This window comes from Falco punctatus, assembly GCF_963210335.1.
Source record: "Falco punctatus genome assembly, chromosome: 7".
NCBI lineage: Eukaryota > Metazoa > Chordata > Aves > Falconiformes > Falconidae > Falco > Falco punctatus.
Window position 1 is genome coordinate 1,975,907 of NC_137587.1, and position 16,409 is coordinate 1,992,315.

General features: G+C 40.8%; 1 protein-coding gene across 1 annotated transcript in view; it reads right to left on the reverse strand.

Moving 5' to 3' along the window:
- Positions 1-85: 85 nt before the first annotated feature.
- Positions 86-16,409, reverse strand: part of LOC308067302 (astacin-like metalloendopeptidase) — a 35,077-nt gene continuing 18,753 nt past the window's right edge. Inside the window, exons 2-11 of the mRNA XM_080395942.1 lie at positions 16,256-16,280; positions 15,190-15,327; positions 13,682-13,799; positions 12,955-13,133; positions 9,165-9,246; positions 8,159-8,286; positions 7,738-7,853; positions 7,074-7,299; positions 5,840-5,958; positions 86-5,268 (exon numbers count right to left, since the gene is read on the reverse strand). Coding sequence (XP_080252068.1) covers positions 5,038-5,268; positions 5,840-5,958; positions 7,074-7,299; positions 7,738-7,853; positions 8,159-8,286; positions 9,165-9,246; positions 12,955-13,133; positions 13,682-13,799; positions 15,190-15,327; positions 16,256-16,280 — 1,362 coding nt within the window. The 3' untranslated portion in view covers positions 86-5,037. The remainder of the gene's footprint in view (positions 5,269-5,839; positions 5,959-7,073; positions 7,300-7,737; positions 7,854-8,158; positions 8,287-9,164; positions 9,247-12,954; positions 13,134-13,681; positions 13,800-15,189; positions 15,328-16,255; positions 16,281-16,409) is intronic.

Below are 16,409 nucleotides of genomic sequence, written 5' to 3' on the forward strand. Positions count from 1 at the left end.
GGCTGCGCGGGAAAACTCTCTTTCCCAGCAGGCAGCGCGCCGCGGAGCCCCGCCGCGGCGCTGAGGGGACCCGCAGCTGCGCCGGTTGGCGGCGGGTGAGGGGGTCCCGTACCCCCTGTGGTGGGTCGGGGAGGAGCGGCGGCTTGGCAGCGCCTCTCCCCTGCGCTCCTCCTCGCCAGGCGGCCGGCCCGACGCCAAGGAGTGGGAGACGCCTCAGCCTCCCGCGGCCTAGCGCTCCATCTCGAGTAGTCGCCGTTCCCACCGTAACGAAAAGTACTGTGGCTGTTGAAGGGGGAGCAGGCCGCCGGCGGGGTCCTTCACTAGTTTCTCGTTACAGAGTTGAGTGATTGCTTACAGCAGTTTCCGTATGACACCGCTATGCCGTGCCTGTGCCCCCATTACAGTGGACTCAGTACCCTGTTGCATTTTTGCCCGTTAGATGTCGTTAGGTGTCAATGACACAAAAAAATGTGTTACCTCACTCTTGTCAGGGTGACACTCGAGTTACCCTGGGTATTTTTGGTCGTTTAAACCTGTTGTGAGATCCTGGCTGAGGAGAGCATGAAAGCATGCAAAACCAGTTACCTCCAGCCAACTACTCTGCCAGTTTTTGTTTGCGTGCCTTCAGAAGTGCATATCCTACTGTGCCTATAAAAGAGAAGTTACTGAGTGTAGTTCTAGGTACTGTTGATTCCCATGAGTCATCTTGTTAATTGTGTGGGTTTGCAGTTACATTCTTTCCAGTTTAATAGATAAATCCACACTGTAAAACCCTACACAAATTAGGAAACAGACCGATCCATTCAAGGAAGTATGACTCTATTAATATCTAAATAAAGCTTAATTTAAAGGAAAAAGGGGGGTTCCCCTCTAAAGCTTTTTTCAATGCTACAGAATAGAACATCAGAAAGACAACTGTATAAAGCTTAGAAGCTGAACTTTGCACCTGTCCAGCAATTGTAGTACAGACCATCTGGAAATTTCAGGTATTGTAGGCATAAAGCAGGGAATCCAGACAAATACAAAGCATTATTTACTAAAAAAAAAAAATAAAAATACTTCATTTGATCTTGGTTTTGCCATTGAGCTGGTCAATGGGAAAAGAGGAAACAGAAATTTCACTCTTAATGTTACATGCAACCTACTGATTGTGTAGTAATTTGGTACGCCACTCCCTAATACAAAACCCAAGCAGCAACCCGAAGAACCTTCCTATCCAGCGAGCACCACCAACAGAAGCACACGGGAGGGAGCAAGATACTTAAAGGAATTGAACTTGCCTGTTTAGAAATGCCTTGGCTGAATTTACCGGATGGAAGAAGACCTCGCTCTGCCAGGTCTGGAGAAGAGGAACGAGGCCCGTTCCCCGGGTAGTGTCCGCCAGAGGGGGCCCGGCCCCCACCACTCTCCCAGCTCCTGCGCCAGAAGGCCATTTGGCAGCTGAACAGCAGCAGCTTTTCTTTATTTCTTCACTTGCCTGCAGATGTTTCCCATGATAAAGGGAACTCCAGTTATTAAAATCCTATGTGACAACTTAGCCTGTAAGGTTTTTAATTTCTGCGTGGAGTGTAGGAGAGATTAAATGGTCTTTCGTTCATATGTCTTCTCCTTGCCAAACTCAGTTTTTGCACAGTAAGTTGTACATTCTCTGTCCTACACAGTTATAGCTGCAAATGCTGTGTTCTTCTCTAACTTGCTGTGAAACTGCACCCTAGCGTATTAGACTTGGCCTTGATAATCTTGGGGCCCGACTACTATAATGGAACACATCTAGAAGTAAAACTTTTGGAAGGAGAAAGTTCAAATTAATTCAAAATGTGGCTGTCTGCCTACTAAGTCTCCCAGGCTGTAATGTTTCTCCTTGCAGTTGAGTGTGATAAAAAGGGCAGATCTTCACCACAGCAAAATCGAAAACTGCATTTCAGTAGTCCCTTGCTGTTTCAGTAAATTCATTTTTTTCTAGATGAGGAACCAACTATCAGCATGCCAAAAGCTGCCCTTATTTTCTGTCAGGTATTGTGTAGTCACATAAGCAAGCATCATCTCAACCACAAAAATGGTTAAAATAAAAACATATTTACTTATGCAAGGGAAATGTGGTTTAAATTAAACACAAAAAGAGACCTTTAAGTAGTGCATTTTTTGTGTTTCGGTAGCACTTTATTCCTGGCTGTTTTTCTCCTGCAGCAGTAATTGACAGATAGCTGTTCTCATTCTTACAGATTACAAAGCATACCACTCAATGACCCCAAGGGTCTCCCAGATAGGAACCTGGACAGTTCCAAAGCAGTTATGAGTGGAATACATGGACGCAAACCCTCGTGTCTCTTCCATACACAAGCTTGTGGAAGTGGAACTCTCTTAGCATAGATGTGTTTTTGTACACAATTAAGGTAGTACCTGTTTGTGTCATTTGGTGCATACATACATAGGAATACATATATTTTCATCACTGCTAGATACCTCTTTTTAAAGATTAAATCCTTATATGTGGGATTTCAAAGTTGTGTTACGTGAATGCTGAACTTTCATTAGAACCTCTCAAAATCCTCCTATGGAGGTATCTGAATTGTAAAGTTTTGGCTATACTTTCCATTGCGTCTACTGGCTGGTCATTCTTAATTCATGTATCTCGGAATGTGAACAAGCTTATAAATAATTTTTATATATGGGCAATGCCTATTGTGGGAGGATTATTGTCTGTTAGATGCAAGTCCCCTTACACCATGCAGCTGGGTACACTCAATCTCTCAGCAGGGTTTCTGACTTCTACAGACTCTCCATTTAAGATTTGCAATTAACTGTGGTGAAAATGAGCAGCGGTCACTATAAGAAGGATGCTGTTCATCAGGATGTTTTGTATCTTGCATTTTCCTGTTCAGTGGCCACAGATTTATATATGAATAACATATAACTGAAGTGGAGACTGGTGGCAGAAACCAGAGATTTTAGCACAGGAGAAAAGCTGAAGGTTTTGATATCTGCAGAGGGTCAGGAGATGGTTTAGGGCGTGTGTGGAACTCCAGCTAATGTGCGTATCTCCTTTAAGGAAAGCAGTTAACAAGGACCTAATAGAACTCATAAAAAGCAGAACCTTTAGATTTCAGACTGAAAAGCCTTCCTATGAAAGAACTTACCGATTGCCTTATATTTCCACCTGTCTGTACATTCAGGAATGCATTTCTACATCATTACTGATGAATTCACATTTTTCAAAGCAAATGACATTGGAGCCTTTAGCCAGGCTGTGCACCCTTAGAGCTTATAACTTGCTAGCATAAAGGGCTTACTTACAAAGAAAGCACCCTGATCAAGTCCCAGTGCCACAACTCAGACTCCTACTTAAAGCCTCATTTGCAGGGACAATTTCCAAGAATATTTCTATATGTGGTACATTGCTGTTTCAACACTTCATTCACGTTCCTTTACCAAATATGGGTGAACCTCTAAAACACCTATGTAGAGCCCCACATCAGGCCATGGGAAAGGAATCCAATGTAATACTCTAGTTACAAAGCTGTTCAGCACTGTATATTTAAATAGGGATCCATTCAACTTTGTATGCAATAACAGTTGTCACAGGGTTATTACTTTTGCACCTCCATGAAAGTCATGGATATCTGCATTCTCAGACTCAGTGAGAATTAGCTTTTGTACCGTCTGAAGTTGAGGTTAAAAACAGAAATAGAGTTTAATTCTCTCATGCTGCTGAAATTGTTACATCCTCCAAAAAGATGCTGTCTAAATAGTGAGCCAAATTATATGAAGGAGTACTGTTTATAGCCAGAAGATAGAAGCCTGCAAGAACTACTCATACTTATTGCCTGCTGTGCATGCACTTTCCCACCATGATGCAAGCAAACTCTAGACCCTGATGTCCGCAGCTTATCAGTTATTCTTCTGAGGGTGAAAATTAACCAGTGCTTTAAAAGGAAAATATTACAGATCCTTAAAAAAAGCCCTACAAAACCAAAAGTCAGCATAATTCAAAATTTTCTTGGCTGCCTTCCTAGCACCAGGAAAGCAAATTGGCGTTTTCTGTGTGCTCTTCTTTACAAAGGCATAACTGCAGCAAAAGCTTTTATTATTTATTATGATATTTTGGCATCCTCCAGTTTGGCATTGGCATTTAGTTCTGAATACATCAAGTCAAGGCAAAGTGTTAGCTGTCTACAGTGGTAATTTCTTTCTCCTCTTCAGACATCTCCTCAGAAGTGGAAGATTTCTCTCTGCAGCCAAGGTACTTCACACCTGATATGTTCTCCAAAGTTACTGGCTCCATTTACATTCGATGGACTTTGCATTAGGTTGTCAGGCCTTATTTAAAAAAAATATTCTGATAATACCCCATGGACAATTTCAATACCTGACTCAGGCCACAGTAAAGCAGCAAAAATAGGTGCTTCGCTCTGTTCCCTCTCCCTCACAGCTTGTTCCTGCCACTGTTAATCATTTCTTTAGCTAAATCTGTTCCCTGACCTGATTCATCTCACAGAGGAGTATTGCAATTCTTTGAGTTGAGATGCTGTACATTTGCACCTTCAGTGTAAAGTAGTGATTTCCAGGCTAAGCTAAGGTGACTATATGAACTGTGTAAGTGAGCTTGGCTTCAAAGCATAAACAAACATGTCAGAAGTTTTTTTCTGTACGCATACTCGAATGCACATTAGGGTCAGGTAATAACATTTGCCACTATACAGGTTAAAGTTGCTACATAGCCATATTCTGAGATTTTCACGGGCATGGTTTCTCACATTAGAAGTTCTTGAAAATCCGTTTACGTAGTTTCAGTTCTGCTATTGTATTTCACCATGCAACACCAGCAATGTGAATGCTATAACAAAAAGTCTCAGGCAGAAGCATCCCATGGACAGGAATATTTTTGTCCATAACCCACCATGCAAATTACACCACTGTAGACATAAGACTAAGAGATCAAGCTTCAGGCTTTTTTTGCTGAAATTGGTGGCATCTTGAGTTATACCTGTGGCTGGCTGGTTTCTTACTTTGTGTTTTCTGACTCCCATCTGTATAGTACTACCTACCAAATGTATAACTCATCACAAATCCGGGCAACTCCCAAAATATATCACTATGAAATTCAACCAGCACAAAGTTCCCAGTGGAAGTAAAGTCTGCGACCTTCTCTGTCCCACAATAAGGGCCAACTGCAGGTGATGTAGGTCGGCTTCCATCATGTATAAGCAGGTAGTCATAGATGCATCTGTCACTGTCTTCCAGCTCAAAGGATAACATTTTGAGAGATATCTGGAGAAAATACAACCAAAGCACTTTGCTTCCAGGTTATATCCTTTTCTCTTAGGCTATTTGTGCTTGTTACATGCAAAGTGTAAATTCCTTATGTGCAGGCACTGGTTTTTGTACTGTATTTGCACCACATCCTGATCGCATATTGTAATGCAAATTACTAGCAAATTATTTGCTTAGTTCATCAGCATTTGGATTGGAAAGAGAAGCAGGGGACAAGATTGATCTTGTGCACTTTAAATTATCATCTCTAGAGAAATATAAAACCAGCACCTGCGCAATGTGTCTCAGTTTTTTAGTGGGAACTCTTACCTAGGGATTATTCTGAACAAAGCCTACTGGTACAAGCTAAATTCATAAGAGTTCACACACACATGTAGATGTTTTCCCTTGCTGAACACCTCTGATACCAACATCCAGCATAAGTTCTTAAACTGGATTTTTGTGTTCAGATTTTTCCTCTGAGAAAGCTGTAATGTCACTTTTTGAGCAGGCAGTTATTCTCCAAGGCAAAAAGAGATTCCATTTCATCCACTGATGAAACCCAGAAATAAATTCATCTGTGACTTACCTTGTATCCTACTGGAGAACAGATGACCCAGAAGCATGCTCGGTTTTTGGGGTATTTATTGGGGTAGTTTGGAGAGGTGATAACTCCATTTGAGTCTGTGAAAGTATCTCCACAATTCACTGAGGAGTAAAGGAGAAAAAACAGAGAAAAGGCATATTAACGAGAGTATTCTGGCAGTAGAATTGAGTTTGCTTGTACTTTATTATATTCTCTCTTCAAGCCAAGAAAAAATGTGCTACCATGAAAATCTACTGCTGACATTTTATTTCTTTGCTCCATATTTGTACCAGCAGCTGTACTGAAGGAACTAAAAACATGGCTGCTAAATAACCTTTGGAGGACAGGAAACAGCTGCATCTAAAGCTATATCTGTCTTTACAATTGAGTGTTACCATATTAGCATAGCATTCTAATGGTTTTAACTTACTGCACTTTCAGGAAAGAATTAGCTCAAGTATTCAGATTGCATTATCAACCTAGATCTAATGCTATCTAGAAATGACTCCATCAAGACTAATGCAAAAAAAGAGTAAAAATGACACATTTCTAAGACTTCAATTCATGCTTTAGAAAGGTTTGTATTTTGAGCGGAAACAAAGCAATAACAAGTTATTTGGGCTACTGCCTTCTAACTGAAAGCATGTCGCAGCACAACAGAATTTTATCCAGCAGTCTGTAATGCATTTCCTATCTTTGTAAAACAGACACCCCTCAGCTGGCTACAGTAAGCATGGTGGATCATGTAACATGAAAGCCTTTAATTCAGAAAGTGCAAGTTACCCAAAGTTAGTATCTCTCCCATTGCATAAAATGCCACAAAACCTTGAACAACATATTGGCTAGATACTGGCTTTACATCTCATTGATAAGATTTCTTGTTGAGTTCTGCAGTCTTTGTGCCCTTTGGCTGCTCTGCTCCTATTAGTTACAGTTGTTGCATTGGTTTTTTTAAAATAAATTTTTCTAATTATGTGAAGAAGCCTAGCAGGCACTCTCAGAAGAATATGAGTGGGTTCTCAGGATTACTAACATAAGACCCATGCAACATTCCATTTTCTGTTTCCTGCTAACCTTCAGCCCCATCATTGCCTAGCCTTCTGCATTAGCATTTGCTATGGAAGTGCAAAGAATAACACAGGAAAAACCTGCTCTGGAGTACATATTCAAAGATTTCAGTTCTTCCATACAAACATATTAATGCTGTTCTCCAAGCTCTGTAAAGGCGTGTTCATACCCCTGTTGTAGGAGGCTCTGAATCCTGTGGCTGTAATGCTCTCATCACTTGCAAACTCTACCAGCATTGTCGATCCAGATGCCACTAAGGAGGGCAGCGGCCCCTTCCCACAGTATTTGTCCAGCAATACAGGGGAATTCTTGCTGTTTCCGTTGTAAATTTTTATATAGTCAGAAGAACAGTCTGAGGAGGGTTGGAGATCAAAATCCTCAAACTGCAGGAAAATCTTGAGAAAGAAGAAAAGAGATGTTTGGCTTAATGCCACACACAGGGAAAGATTCAAGCCATCTAATTGTTATGTAGCGAACTAGGACTTCATATTCATTTTACTATCCATGTATCACTGAAGCTTTACTTTCTGTGTAAAAAGAACATAGAATTTCACCTAACTACCCTGTTACTGAGCACAGTGATTGGTGTTTGACTATTGCTTGTCTTTGAAAAGCCATCCAATCTTAACAGGACAAAAATCAAGTTAAATAATGCATCTGATAGTCTTAATAAGTCTTATGAAAATTGTTGAGACTGTCTTTTCATTCACTGCGTAACAAAATAAATGTCTCAGTCCATGAAAATGACTCCCAGAGGGTAGTCATAATAATGAAATAATGCTTTGTAGCCTTGACACTGTGGTTCAAACCTTTCCTCTCCTAATAAAAATTACCTTACTTTGACGGATGCGGATCAACCACAGGCAGTTGCTGTTGTTTGGGTATGGGGATGGGTGATTGACAGAGGAGAACGAGCCTTTGGATTTAAGCAACACAGAACTACAGCGATCTGAAGGGAAGAACCAAATAGTGTTGAATAGTGAAAAGTGCACAAAAATCTTCTAGAAATGCCTGAAAAGTATCCCCAACAATTTTAATCAGTCAGGCTTGTGAATTATTGAAAGTTAATTGTTTTTTCAAGAAGGCAGCAGCTTGGCACAGGGACAAGTCTGTTTCCACCAGCATACCAACCCTCTTGTAGGCAAGAGAGATGTATTAAAAGAACTGCAGGCTGCTTTCCTCTGAGGGATGTCTGACAGTGCCTACAGACATCAGCTGTATAAGGGTCACATGCTTTCCATCTACAGCACTTACTGCACTTGTAGAGCTTGTTGATTTTAGCTACATCCAAGTTACTCAGCCCCTCTCTCTGTCCAATGGGTATAGAGGGGTCAGGAACTGGTACAATAGTCTGTTTCCCTGGACTGCTGGAGAAATCATACCTGTAGAAATAAGAAATCACATCTCTTAAACAGTAGAGTTTCCTAACTGCATAATCATATTCATGTACCAGTTGCCCAGAATTTCAAGGGAAAATGGCAAGAAGCTTCTCAGAGACCAGCCAATCTTCCCTGAAGAGGACTAGCATGCAAGCCATTTTGTGTGCAGCAGCTGAAATCAAGCAAGAAACCAGAAAATGCTGCACACTGTCCTGAGTGAGGAAATCTTCACCAATGTCCTGGCAAAATGAACTGAATCCCACCTTCATCGTTCCAGAGGCAGAAAAGCAGGAGTAGTTCTGTCTTAGTTACTACCTTTATTTGCTTTCTGCAATTTCCTGCCTCCTGCTAGACAAGTTTTATTTCACAGTTTTGTTCAGAAGTTGTTACTTGCTAGTGGAAATAGGCATGATACAAACTTGTACGTTACAGACTAAAATGCAACCTTAGACAGTGTTGCAGATGATATGAGGCAGCACGCAATATCTTAATGATATAAAAACTTCTTTCTCTCTGTACCTAAATATTCTTGCCTATGATCAGCTATTACTGTGTTAATGAAATAATTCAGACTTCAGAACTGGTTTAGATAGTGACTCAGCAGAGTGAGACTTTGGACCATGGCCACGCCAAGGCCTCTAGCAAGAGACAAGAGTACAGTGAAATAAAATGTTGTCCTAATTTTTTCTTCTATCAACTCTGTTTTCCAGGAATCCTGCTGACAAAGGAAGTATACTCACCCTTAATTATGTGCATTCACTCAATTCTAAGGGAACAGCAGAAGTCATTCCCTGCACAGAGTAATTCCTTCTTTCTAGATCCGAGCAGAAGATCTGAAAGCTGTTTGCTCCTTTGAAAAGATGTATCCGAAAATAACTTACGCGCCGTAGTGCATCACTGAAGAGTAGTCATAGGGAAGGCCCAGATTTTTTGAATTCACTTTTCCAAAGTTTCCTTGTTCCCCTGTAAGGTAGGAAAGCAACATTTCAGTCAGAACAATTACTGTTGCTCTAATAATACACTACTTGCTGGCATAACCCTAAAAGGATGTCCTTCAGATCCCAAGAGATATCCTTAGGATACAAGTACTTGTTCTCATGAGATCTTGGATCTATCAAAACCACCAAAGCCTTCTGAAGCCCCTGGGGAACGCATTTTCACCCAGTCTAGCAGCTTTCAGAATATAAACTGAATCAAGCCAGAGTTTCAATATAATCATTGAATCCATTCCACTCGTCAAGTAAAGGTATTCATCTGTCCATCTTCATGAGGGCATCTCCAAATATATTTCAGAGCATTATCTTGGCTATTATAAGCATCCAGCCGATGTCCTCAAACCTGCATCTGTACCTTGAAAGGGAAATCGCTCTTATCACCTAGATCAAAAACTCAGAGGTATGTGTGAGTGATCAGCCTGTCTTGCTGAGTCCTTCCATCTAAGGGTTATAATACAGTTTGCCTGTAAGTTGCACCCAAGGGCATGTTATCAGCCATGTTCTGGCTTTGTCTCTGGTCAAACTCATCAGCAGTGATTACAGTGAAGTGATATGACTCGCATGAAGCAAGGGCACTAAGATCAGCTAGAAACATTGTCTGAATGTAGCCCCTCTCATCACAGCTGCTGAGCATCTAATCACTTCTCATCTGTTTAGCCTTAAAAAGCCTGTATGAGGTAAAAAAGTATTACACTGATACAGGACTGGGCCCCAGAGACACAGACTAGAATTCGTGTCACCTAACTTTATTATTTCTCTGAGTTTGGCACTGAATTTATTCATCAAGGCTCCCAGGATAGTCAGAGGAGAGGGAGAAAAAGACACAGTTGGAGGGAGTTTCATCTGAAGGCACCTATTGCTCTCCATTGATGGGAGAGCATCAGTGCTAATTGCACCCTGGGTCTCCTGTCCATGATAACACAGGCAAGCAAGCAACGTCAGAGCAGAGAGCTGAATGCAGTCAGGCTGGCCTTAAGGCTAATGCCCTAGCCACCGAGAACTCCTTTCCAGTTCAACATCTGTACCTTCGTTATTGTAACTAGCGGTTTGTAAACGACAAACCATCTGGACAAGAGTTTAGGGTTGGATGCTTGTCAGAAAAATCTCTGGAGCCTGCACAACTTGGCTGGCAGGCTTGCAATCAGAGCCAGTTTCTTCCAGTAATGTCCTTCAGCACTGGTCCCAATGAGGGCTAGTAAACACAAAGAGAAGCTTCAAAATCCTGAATTATAAAAAGTTTGGGGATAAACATGACTTTGCAGCTTTTCATAGCTCAAAAACTCAGTTAAGGCTCAGATTGGTTCTCAACAGCATTGACTTTCCTGACTTGAGTTTTTATCTCAGTTCCTCTTATCTGCTATACTGACTTCAGAAAGAATTATCAGCAAGCACACAACTTCTTTTGAGGTGACGAACAGAGAACACAGTTCAAATGCAGTGAAATATTTAAGCATATGGCTACTGTTTGGCACACAAGCTCTTTGCTGAATTGGTTTGCTAAAAAAAGAAGTAACAGCAGTCCGGCTGGACAGAGGCACTGCCAGCAAACTACTATCTGCCTCATCACATGCCAGAGAGATTTGGCCGTCTAGACCTGCACACGTGCGGGGACTTATCCCATCTTTTCCACTCTAAAAAATAATCTCCCTCAGCCAGATTCTGAGCAATGACTCAGAAGAACTGAAAAAGAAGCTTTGGCTGAAGTCTCTGAATATTTTTTTTTTCCAAAAAAGTTTGGGAAAAACAAGCTGAGTTTCAAGTAGCTAAGTGGACAGCAACTGATCAGGCTGCATTTTGTCAAAACAAAGAAGTAGGATGGCTTCCAGGGTGAATTGCTGGGTAAAAACAACCCCCAGCAAACATCCACAGTACTGCAGCCCTGGCAAGAGAAAAACAAGTTGTGTGGGAGAGCTGGGAAGCTGCAAAAGGTCTTGAGGTCTGGTTCTGCACCACTGAGGTCCATGGGAGCTCTGCCAGCAGCACTGTTAACAGCAGCATGTTTTTACAGGAGACGTACACTAACAGTCCTCCTGAACATAGCTGTGTTTCTTCGTTTCCTTTCCCCTGCATATCTTTACGTTTTTCCCCTACAGTGCTTGTGCTGCATACATGCTGCATTCTAACTCCCTTGTTATGCCAATCTTCTCAGCCTCCACTCCTGGTGAATACTATTGAAACACTTTAGGTATACCCCACCTCCTTTTAAATAGTCCTGTCTTCACCTCTTCCCCTTCTTTTATCCTTTTGTGATACGATGCCTGAAACAGGGCTTGGTTACATGTGTATCCTTTAGGAATGATGACATCCAAACCTGTGGGCTTCCCCCTGCAAAACTAGTGTAAAACTATGTTTTTGTCTAGTATTTTTGGTTTAACTTCATCTTTTCAACTCCTCTTTCCTAGCATATCCTTTGCTAGCATTTCAAGCGTGGCACACCCTTGCTGTACAACAGCAAACAATTCATAGCAAAATTATACCGTAACACTAGAGCTGAAACCTCAATAAAGAACAGCACAAATGGAATTTACTTAGAATATCATGGGAATAACCGAAAAAAGTTGAGAACAGTGTGTTAGGAATTTGCAATAAAAACAATCAAGTTCCATCTGGAGAAAAAAAAAAAGATATTTTCAGCTGTGTATGACACTGAAGAGTTGGATCTTATTTGTTGACGAGACTTACTATAATTTCGTATTCAATTGTTCAGCCTAATTTACTACTATTTACTATAATGAACTAAGTACACTATTATCTTTTCACAATTGTGGTGGTTTGTCCAGCTCTCATAGCTGTCAGACAAGTGATTCCTTGCATCCTTTCTTCCGCTGCTTTCCTTCTGTGTACCACTTTCTCGCTTTCCCTGGGACCTCCTACAATTTTTGCTCCCCCCCCCCCCAAAAAAAAAAAGCCTGGACCTCTGTATACACTCCCATGTTCCAAACACACAAATCAAGGGCATGTGCCCAAACCGTTTATCCTGCATTCCTTTCCCTAAATAACATTCACTTGTTTTCCCCCTACAAGTTTACCATTGCTCCTTCATTTCATGGCAGTGTATATTCTTCTGTCCTCAAGGAGGGAATAATTGCAGTCCTTCCTTGCACATCATGCCAGGTCCCAGAATTTTGCACATACTGGTGGTTGCACGTGCTTCTATTCTCTCCACACTGAATCCCTAGTTCATCTCCATTTTAAGCTATGTGCATTTCACCCCCTGCCAGTGCCAAGATGCCTATCCGCTGCCTCCCCTATCTCCGTGTCTGTCCCCAAGATAGAATTGCTGTGCAGTTCCCTGCTATGATCCCCAAATGTTATGTTTCACCCTACCTCAGCTAAAATTCCTGTAGTGCTGCCTCCTGGCAAAGAGTTTGCTACATTTTACAATCCTGATGCTCTTGGTATTTGGGATAAGGTGAATATGGGCTTATGATGGATATCAAAATAAGAACACAGAGCTACTTTCAGGCTGCATCTGCCTTGGAGGACCACACCAATGTAGGTGTGGCCACAAATTCCCCTAGTACAGACACCGAACAAGAATTCCATCACACTGAATGTGCTGCTGCTGCAATTCAGCCAATATCAATCATGATTCTTATTTCCATTGTTTCTCCTGTGAACAGCATTCTCCTTTATCTGAAAGTACATGTTTTCTCTTAAGATTTAGTGGGCATACCTGCGACAATGTGTTCCCACATAATCTTGACAAACTTGTCCCGATCACTGCGTGCCTGTTCATGGATGAAACCTAGTGCGTGGTTCATTTCATGCTGAATCGCTCCTTTATCCATGCAGCCATTTTTCACCAGGCCTACTGCTTGACGTCCTCCAATTTTTCCAAAGTAAGACCAGCAGCTAAGAGTAGGCAATCAATAACCAAAATGATCACATTCAGCAAACACAAAGAAATAGGTGTACTGATTTTACCACCAAGGGCTCCAGATGTGCAGCCACAGAAGGAGACATGCAAATAGTCACTGACATGAGATATCTAGGCTTCCAAAAGCTGCCAAACTACCTCGGAGGAGAAATAAAGCCTTTGTGATGAATATGGCAAATTTTGAAACAGTAAAATGGCTATATCAAACTAAGATGAAGCATTTTAAATAGCTAAGCAAAGAAACTGAAACAATTATACAACTTTAAATTTTTTACACCATTTAAGAAAAATATCTCATTTTGAATTATACCCCATTATCTTTAAGTCCACACTCACATTTATTCCTGTGGCCTATTAACTGATGTAACTACCAGTATATCTAAAGAAAAATGAAAAATTGCACCTGCTGTCTGAATCTTGACTCCTAGGATAAAAAAAAGAGTAATTACTTAAATTCAGATCAAAACAAAAGAAGCTGAAAGACCTTCTGAGTACTTTCACTCTCAGGAGACAGGAAGCTTACCTCTGCCCATGTTCAACATACACATAGTCCGTTTCTGTGGTGCGATTTACAAACTGCACACAGGTCAGCGTGGAGATCTCTTGCAGAGCATCAGCAATCCAAGACCTCTCTGTCATTGCTAGAAAGAGAAAGGGGCCAGGAGAAATCTTCCTTGGTTAATCAAAACCAAGGTGCATCGATGGGGCGCATCCCTTTAAAACTTCACAGCATTCCTTAACTTTTTGTTATACAAGCATAATAGAGAAAAGGACACAAAGCCTTCAGGGATCTTCAAGTTGATTTGAATTTTAAGGGAAGATATAAGAATTACAGCTGGCCCTTATGCATATTCTATAGGAGACAGCTGATGGAAAGCAAAAGAACAGAAGAAGAATGAAACAGTTTCAGATACTTCAGTCCAACTGTTTGTATCCCAAATGAGCCATCTGACCGTAGCTAAGCACCAAAACTCCATTTTGTTTATCAGAGATAACAAATATTTGCCACACACCCCTTGGAATCACTTAAGACAGCGTTCAGAGGCTCTGAACAGCACAGTGTTTCTATTCAGGTACCAAATAAAGATTGGAGTGTTTATCTACTTTTGAACATTTTGGCCTAATTTGGCTTCCTCAGTTATGAATCATCTACGACTGATTTGTATCTCAGTTTCCTCATCTTTGAGCTTTGGAGAGAGGGAGGTACATGGAATAACCCTCACCTAACCGCAAGAGTATATGCTGCAGATCATGGGCAGAGCAGCAGCCTAGGCAACACAGAGACTGGACTTCCCTCAGCTCAAATGGTAACAGAGATTCCCCAGGAATGGGAATCAGCCACAGGCTGTATTTCACTTCCATCCACTTTCTTTCAAGGTAGCATCTTTTAAGAAGGGTCTGCATGGAAACCTTAGTCCAGAGGAGCCTCAGCAGGGGCAAGATAGACCTGCAGAGCCCATATGAAGTCTTCTGGAACAAAATCTTCTACATTAAGGCATCAGTCCTGCAGCCTTTTGCACAGGACAGAGCTACTGACTGACTGAATTGCAATAAAGGAAAAAATATCTCCAAGGATTTTTCCTCCATTTTTGCCTCTACAAGATTTCTAGTGCAGGCATATTTGAGAGAATTGAAAGAAAATAATAGTGTTCAAAAAAGTGCTCCTAATGGTGATTTTGGCAAAAATACATTCACAATGTGAACAAATCATATTTCTTCTGTACTTGCTAAATATCAAAGTGCATTGTAGCTAGCAGGAATGAGCTGATATTTGTGATTAAAATTAATTAGCTGGTATTTATGTAACAACTACTGCCCTAGCAGCCACATATTTTAGTGCCTGTAACTGAAATTTTTGGAGTCTTAGCCAAACTACCATAGGGCTAACAGACTAGCAAAAGAGACATGTCAATAAATTCTCATTTGGACAAAGATTGCTTTTGGTGCATGCCACAGAAATGTAAAATAATGGAGAGTATAGGGATTGGAAGATCAAAGCTAACTTTACAGAATCCATTTGCATACACTCACAGAAATCAGAAGAGATGGTAATTGGAACCTTGACTAGTCCATCTTGTGACTTGGGCCATAAACAACTCTCACAGTTAATTGCACTGCGTCGTCCTCTTCTCAAGAGGATGTCTCCTTCATACACAACTATCTCGCTACCTGGCAGGTGAAGAAAATAAAGAGCACACAAGGCACAGAGAAGGCAAATAAGACATGCAAAAGGGAGATGAGAGGTACACACTAACCAAGCTGTTGTACCTTTGGAAATTTCTTTCACTGAAGTTCATTTCCCAGTAATGTGAAAAAGGATTAGTAAATTAAGACCGAGTGAATCTAGGATTCACAATATGCTAAGACTGGTTAGGTCTGCCTGGCTTCCTGGATAAAAAAGATCAATGTGGATGTCATAGTGCAGCTGTAATCAAAGTTGTGATATATATGAAATATATTTTAGCTTAAGAAGCTTTGGGAGCCTTCAAAGTGGAAGGCAAAGTATTGTAAGTCAGTATTCTCTTCATTAGAGCTTGTGGAATTAAAGAAAAATAGTAGCTGACCTCTCTGAAAATGGGATGAATCATACAAAAGAAACGACTGTTTTTTATTATATATATTGAATGCATGCAAGCTATTAGTTTCCAGGTTAACTGTTAATTTGACATAAGACATTGTGACATGCTCCTCAGTTCTGACTCCAAAATACTTGGAATATGTTTCTCACAGACAAGAGCTGTTGGTTATTATGCCAAAAATGTACAATATTCTCGGGTACAGAAGACAGGGGAGTGCCTTATATCACATAGGAAACAAATCAAAGTGAAAAGTATTCTTATTTGCTGAGGCTACATATGGAAAAGAACATTCCACGTAGCAATTGCTCAATAAGTCTTCTTAATTTCTTTATCATGACAGCATAAATAATCACACTGAATGAGACTTAAAAACACTACTGAATTCTGTGAATAGTTTTCCACTGATGCTAGAAAATATTTTCAAAGAGAAAAATATACCAAATAATGACAATGAGGTATAGAAAAGCAGTCCCACCAAAACCTACAGTTATTTATATAATAATTACAATCAAACTCACCTAAGTCACTGTTTCTTCTAGCTATCTGAAAAAAAAAATAAAAATTACATGCTTATCTCCATACCAGAAAGCTTCTACCATGTAGAATCACAGCAGTAAAACTTTGTAACTAATTTTAAGATAGTCAGAGCAACTCAGCAGCAGCAATGTAAAT